Raw genomic sequence first — 7,239 nt, forward strand, 5'->3', positions numbered from 1 at the left:
TTTATTTTTTTCTTAAAACTTTATTTTACATGCTGTAATCATGGAAACTCAAATTAGATATAAATTATGTCCAGCTGAGCTGGTTACAGGTCATGGTTAGCATGAGAAGAGTTAAGCGGAAGCTTTCTTTTCCTTGTAGGTTGCCATCATTTTCTTGATTTCAGCAATAGCTTTCCCTGGATTCAGCCCCTTGAAAAAAGAGAAGAGAATCAATACCAAATGGTAGTGAAACTGAATGGAATAAGTGATGCCCTTGGGCGGAACCCTCCCCCAGCTGGTGCAGTGTCCAGGCAGTGAATGCAAACCAGGCCTCTAAAACCCAGAGGCCGGGCTAGGAACTCCCTCTGGTCTCTCCTTCCAGATGTTTAGAAGGCTACCCAGTTCTCTCTCTGGCAAGGGCCCTGTCTTGTTTTATTCCTGCTGGTGTGCCTCACTGTGGCAGGCAAAGGAGCCCAGGGCAGAACCATGTTCACTGAATGCTCAAAGACATCTAAGAAAGAACTTCTATGACTACAGCTGGGGTCACAATTAGCCAGACGTCTCTACAGGTTTTACACATTCCCATGATCTTTAACTCATCTTCAGAAACCAGCACATACAAGCTCCCAAAGCTGTGGAAGAGGCTCTGGTCCCTCCTGCTCCAATGACCGAGTTTGCTCTCTGCCGTCTGCCCTGGAGCAGAGGCCATCTGCCCCTGCAGCTCTGAGGCCGCCAGCCCGCATACCTTGGGACAGGTCTTGGTGCAGTTCATGATGGTGTGGCAGCGGTAGAGAGAGAAGGGGTCCTGCAGCTTGGCCAGGCGCTCCTCCGTGAACTCGTCTCTGGAGTCGATCATCCAGCGATAGGCCTGGGAACCGGGGGCTGATTAGCTGAGCTGTCAACCTACCGGGCCAGAGCAGCCTCTGGCTCACCTCACAGCTGCAGGAGCGCAGGACAGGGAACTCTCTCAGCGTTGCCGCCCTGTCTGCACACACTTAAATTCTTGCCACCTTTCACGGAAAGGCTCCCAACTCTTCCTGAACTCTTGACTAGTGATCCCCGAAAACCTGTAAACCACAGTGCACCTGGCACCCTGGGGCTTAAGTGTACGCGACCAGGCATCGTCTTCTAATTATTACGTTGCTCATTAGCTTCCTACCCAGATTATGAATTAGTGAAGGCAGGGGCTGTGTAAAATGACTCTTTATCTATATTCATAGCACCTACTCCCTGTCTCTGAGTAAACTGATGACTTCACAGCCCTGTCTAGAGATCATCTTTGCTTCACGTACTGATTCCTTTAATTAGTGTATGCCTCCCAGAAGCCTGAGACCAGCCAGCTGAAAACGGACTAACCTCCCCATCACCGGACCTGCTCTGCAGTTACTGGAGGACTTCTATGTCCCCAACAACTCAGGTCACCGGCTCAAGGGCCAACTATGAATGCACCTCGTTGTCAATCTCTACCATGGCTGGGAATCAACACTGCCACATGGTCGCACAACCACATAACTTCTCTTTTTGTGGGAAAATGAGAAATGTTAAGTTGTTTTGTGAGCTACTTAAGAGTCTGTGGAAAGCACGGACCATAAATCTAACGCATAAGCTTTCTGGGAACAAAGACAGTGACTTTCTTTGCAGTAAACTATTCATATCGTGAAAGGCAATACTACTTTCTCTTCTGAGCAACCCCTACAGCCGGTCCTCCAGGTGTCCCTTAGCCTGCAAACAATTTCCAACCTGAGAGCTGGCAGGCGCCCCTCAACGGCACTTCGCTCTCCCCTGCTCGCGTGTTAAAATCCCTGTGAGAGGGAGGTGGGAGCCATGACAGATGCATTCTGGGGAAAGCAGGCAAGTGGGTAGGTAAAAGCCAGCTGCACAGGAAACACATTTTAAATATCGGCAAGGCATGGTTTGCCCACCAGCATGTCACCACCCAGGGCGGGACCCTTGCCACACCAGAACAAAGGCATTTTGCAGAGGAAGCCCTAGGTTTACTGAAAGCCAAGTGAAGACAAAGCAATCTGTGACCTTGTTTGGAATGGATGCAAATCAAGGAAGCCATCGCCCCTCAGAATGTCTGATTTCCAACAACATATTGTGCACTTGGATTTCTGGATGCTTTTTTCAGCGTTTCTTAAAGCAATGGCGTAGCACCTCACCTGCATGAGCACCGCAGGTCCCAAGTATTTGTCTCCATTCCACCAGTAGCTGGGGCAGCTGGTGCTGCAGCAGGCACAGAGGATGCACTCGTACAGCCCATCCTGTGCGGAAGGAGGAAGCGTGGTCAGGAGCCCGGAACGGAAGAGCCCACGTGTCCTTAATTGACTAAAGGTGGTATTTGGGGTTAGAGCATGAACAAAGCATCCACTCGCATGGAAGTTTTCTTGGGAAAATCCTAAGAGTAGTTTGCAGAGATTTACCAGAGCCATTCGAAAGAGCTTGGATCTGAAATGTAATCATTTGCTGGATTACAACCCAGAGTTTAAGTCCAAGTACACTAAGATATGTGCCCTTGACCAGGAATCGAACCTGTGACCCTTCAAGGAGCAGACCATCTCTCTGCCAATTGATGTGTCTCTCTCACATTGATGTTTCTCCCTCTCTCTCCCCCCACCTCCTTTCTACTCTCTCTCTCAAAAAGAAAAAAAATTCAATGGGAAAAATATCCTCAGGTGAAGATTAACAAACAAAAATAAAAATAGACACTAACACCCCAACAAACAAACAAAACAAACAAAATGCATTACCTACAATACAGTGTAGGAGAAGCAGCTAGGGCCTGGTGCGGAGGCCTCTAGTAGTCTATACCAGCCTCTGCCTGCTCAGCACAGGAGAGAGACATCAGGTTTTCAATGGGAACCAACATCATCCTAAATAACAGCCAACTTGCACTGAGCACCTCATGCTCTACCGACTTCACCTTCTTTGATTATTACAATAATCCTATTGGATTCCCATTTTACAGGTAAGGAACTGAGGCTCCGAGAGGTCAGGCCTCTTGCCCAGGGTCACAGAGCTCAAGTAGCAGAGCTGGGATGGGACCCAGGCAGCCTGACTCTGGAAGCCCTGCTCCTTAACACCTGCCACACTGACTCACTGCCCAACCAGTTCTACACACCGGACTTCCAGATTCTGGGGACAGAAACTGACTAAAGGCAGCGGAACAGAAGGGCACGCCGCCATCTGAAGTAACTTGCACTGGGTTACCGCTTTTAGAAGACTCTCCCCTCTCCTTCTCCAGTCAAGCTTAGTAGGAACATAAGAGAACATACAGATCTCTTCTTCTCCTAAAGTTTTAGGCAAATACTCCTCAAGAGATTGAATAGTATAGTATAAGATTAGCTAAAACAAAGCAGATTCCAGTTCAGTCACCCAGCTCCTTGGTCAGATCTGTTCCTGACTCACATGACAGATGACAAAGAGCTGTTGGTCCTGATTGTAACCTTATGAGTCTTCAACAAAATCTATGTTCTGTTCAGGCAGCAGGTAAGAGTATAAACTGGCCCCACTGGTCTAGAAAGCATAAGGTAACAGGATTAGGAACCTTAATTACAGTCATATTCTTTAATCTACTTTAGAAAAAATTTTTAAGAAGTACTCTCATTGTTCAACAACAGTAGGAATGGTTAAAGAATACACAATGTGCCCTAGCTGGTTTGGCTCAGTGGATAGAGTGTTAGCCTGTGGACTGAAGGGTCCCGGGTTCGATTCCAGTCAGGGGCACATGCCCGGGTTGTGGGCTCGATCTCCAGTGTGCGATGTGCAGGAGGCAACCAATCAATGATTCTCTCTCATCATTGATGTTTCTATCTCTCTCTCCCTTTCTCTCTGAAATCAATAAAAATATTAAAAAGAAGAAAAAAGAATACACAATGTGCACACCCGAAGCAGTAGAAAGTCAAGCTCATGCTTGTGAAGAACTTCTAAGAATGTGGGAAGATGCTCAAATAAAGGAACAACGCGGACACAGAAGCATATTTACGTTTTGACCCCAGCTCCATAAAATCACGAAAAAAGTTATGTTTAGCATGTTAATTTAAGGAAGTGAAAAATGCTAAGTAAATGTTTGGTATTTAAATGCGCAAATTTTGATTATCCAGAAAACATGCTTCAATCCCTAATAACCCCACATCAAGGAGATGTTTACTAGCTACAAGCTACCCGAGCATGAGGGATGACTAGTTGGGCCAGAATGGCCAGTTCCAACCTGGACCCTGGGATGTATTCGACTCCATAGGAGTTAGAAGTGGGGGCTGTGCTGACTCACATCACCGTGCTGCCCCCATCGTCTCCATGTCAGAGCTGAATTCATCTATTCATTCACATAACTACTATGAATTGGTAAAACAACATGCGCCAGGGTCTTGGATCTAGGAGTAAGACACCGTCCCTACGATGGCTCAGTCTAACGGACAGGAATGTAAAGGACTCTCTTAGGATCAGCGCTCACTGGAGGAGCACACGAAGTGGTGACCATCAGAAGCACATGTCCTTGGCCCCACGTGGGATCCACCTCCATCCCAGGAGGGGAAAGTAGTACAGGAGGAGACTGAAAACTCGGTAATAACGCCTTCACTTTCAAAGACTCCCTAGCCTCACAGAGAACAGCACCTCCAAGAGAGTGTGATGGCAATCACCAGACGTGCGATGGTAGGAGAGAACACAGAGGTTCTAGGCCCAGTTTACCATTAACGATTTCCTTCCCACCTATAAACAGTGTTAAAGTGCAACTCTGACTTAGCCGTCAACTTTCACAGAAGGGGCAGTTCCCACACTGGTTTCTGTAGAAGACAAGCATCTGCAATAGGGTAACAATCTGCTCCTTGGTCTGCTCTGCCCTCTGGGTTCACACTACCCACCGGCCGGAGAGGATAGGTGTCCAACCCGTGGGCGGATGCTTCTGAAGTTCCTTCCAGAACACACTAAAAGGTCTGCATCACCTCATGCACTTACCCGCCCCGACCACTCCCACCCCCTCAAGACACACTTCCTGGAAAACATCTTTGCAATGAAATTCCTCAAATCAAGATCATAAATGGGGGAAATCACCAGTTTGTCTCGATCTTCTATGGACTGCAGGTACTGCTGCTTGCCTTCCTGGGATTCATCCTTCTTCTTCAAATAAGGCTCGATGGATTTGTACTGAGCATAGAAGTTGCTCAAATCCTGAGGGCAAGAGGGAGAAGGGTCAGGTTCTACCATCCCCGCAGCTTTCTCCTCACCCATTTCTCAGGCTACTTTCCTGCCCTATGATAGACTGAAGGCAGATCCTCCTGAGGCACAGGATATGGGCAGAGACTCAGAAGGGAGAAATGCTCACAATGTTGAGCGCTGTTAGCAAATCTCCTCTTCATCCCATCACCCTTGAAAATACCCTCAGCGAAGGTGGTCAAGTACAGGGAGGTAGAAATGAAAGTAAATTGTGTATCAACTGTTGCTTCCCAATTGGTATTTCCCACATGAATTCTTTGTAGTTATGGCCAAATTCTTCGTTTCTGGGACTGTTACAATTTTGTGCCCTGTTATTTCCAAAAAATCTTCACCAAATGAGCTGCTGGAAGATCTTCCAGGCCTGTTTATCTTTCAACAGTCAAATTGCTTAGTTAAACTCAGATAGGAAAAAACTGCCCGAAAGAACTAATAGCATAACCTGAACACACCTCTCCCCCAACCCTTGCAAAAAATATGGGGGGGGGGGGCAAGGAGGGATGCAGAAACTCACAGGAACCAGATCCTTTATCACATACATATGTGGAAGAGGGTAGATTTTTGAGACTTTGTTGAGGTTGGTGTCAATCCTCCGGGTGCAAGCTAGAGTGTTGCCTCCATTGATGTTCATTGCACAGGAGCCACAGATGCCTGAGAGACAAATACAGCCAACACGTCCTTACCCAGATTCCGGTCCAGTCACCCAGCTTCAAGTTCTTTCCTCTGGACTGTCGCCAGTTACTCTACCACCGGGAGCAGTACTGGCAGGCAGCACAGCTCTGGCAGAGGTGCCTGCGGCCTTTTCCCCTCCTTATCTAGAATGCAGATCTATAGGCTGTAGTTCCAAAAACATTTTGTGACCATGAGGCAACCTTGAGGGTGGGTGGCACTAGGACAGGAGCCTGGGATCCAGCTGGCACCACGGAGTTCCCAGCACCAGTCCTAGCTTCATGCTTCATGTATTTTGAGAGAAAAATCAGCCTGTATTTTTAAAAGCCACTGTCTCTGGCCATATGCTCCATCTCTGATCTCGGAAGCCACTGTTATTTGAACACAAACTCTAACAGCTACACTATCCCCAAACAAATCAACATTGTCTTGGTGATCATAAGGCTGAGGCCTGGCTACAGATTACCCAGAGGTAGCTCGTATTCTATTGTCTCTACAAGACAAGCAGCAGGGAGGATATGAAACCCACAAAAGCTGCCTGAGCACTGACTTTCCAAGGAGAAGAATAAACTAATGTGAAACCAAAGCAAAGCAAAGCAAGCAGAAACGAGGTGCTGACCAAGGGACCCTGAAATGAGAATTTTCTTAGCCCGGACTCACTTCCTGTGCATGGAAATTTCCGAGGTATTTCAGAGTTTAAAATTGGCTATGCAAATTCAACCCCTGGTACTGCTTCTCTGGAGCTGTATTTTGATCATCAGGCCAGAGAAATGGGATTACTCATGGAACTTGCACTGGGTAACCACTTAAAAAAACCCACTTTTGTGGGGGGGGTGTTACCACTTTTATAAGACTCTCCCCTCTCCTTCTCCAGTCAAGCTTAGTAGGAACATAAAGAACACACAAATCTCTTCTTCTTCTAAAGTTTTAGGCAAATAGTCCTCAAGAGAATGAATAGTATCGATATATTGATGCATACCTGGCACTCAACTGTGTTTCTATTTAAACACATAGCACTGTGTTTTAAAAGAAATGGTAAATAATTTTAAAAGTAAATCCAATGAATCTTCTCTTAAAAAGGGTCCCCTGGAATTTCTCTTAACAAGTAATAAGGGAGTAAAAAGGAGCGGCAATTAATTTCATCCTGCCTCGGATATTTTAGTCCAGATGGGCCACACCTGATGTTCTTGGCTCTGAATTTGGGGGAACAGGGGCAGGGAGGGAGACGGGGAGAGGGCGGGGAGAAGGTTACTGAAAAGCATCTCTATTTCCTGTGCTGCCAGGATTTATGTGGGGAAAGTTGGTGTTTAATTACAGCAGAATGTTCCCTGAACACGCCCGGAATCAGCCCAACTATCAAAATATCTGTCAGCATTTGCT

General features: G+C 46.8%; 1 protein-coding gene across 1 annotated transcript; it reads right to left on the reverse strand.

Annotated features, from left to right (window-relative positions):
• Window positions 1–5,868, reverse strand: LOC102433653 (succinate dehydrogenase [ubiquinone] iron-sulfur subunit, mitochondrial; the record flags this gene model as incomplete). The annotated part of the gene is made up of 5 exons (XM_006107317.3): window positions 1–189; window positions 725–847; window positions 2,142–2,243; window positions 5,032–5,148; window positions 5,705–5,868. Coding segments are annotated over 5 exons (584 nt in total), but the record flags the coding sequence as incomplete, so codon positions are not given.
• Window positions 5,869–7,239: the final 1,371 nt, after the last annotated feature.

Source organism: Myotis lucifugus, unplaced genomic scaffold (assembly GCF_000147115.1).
Source record: "Myotis lucifugus unplaced genomic scaffold, Myoluc2.0 scaffold_1099, whole genome shotgun sequence".
Taxonomy (NCBI): Eukaryota; Metazoa; Chordata; class Mammalia; order Chiroptera; family Vespertilionidae; genus Myotis; species Myotis lucifugus.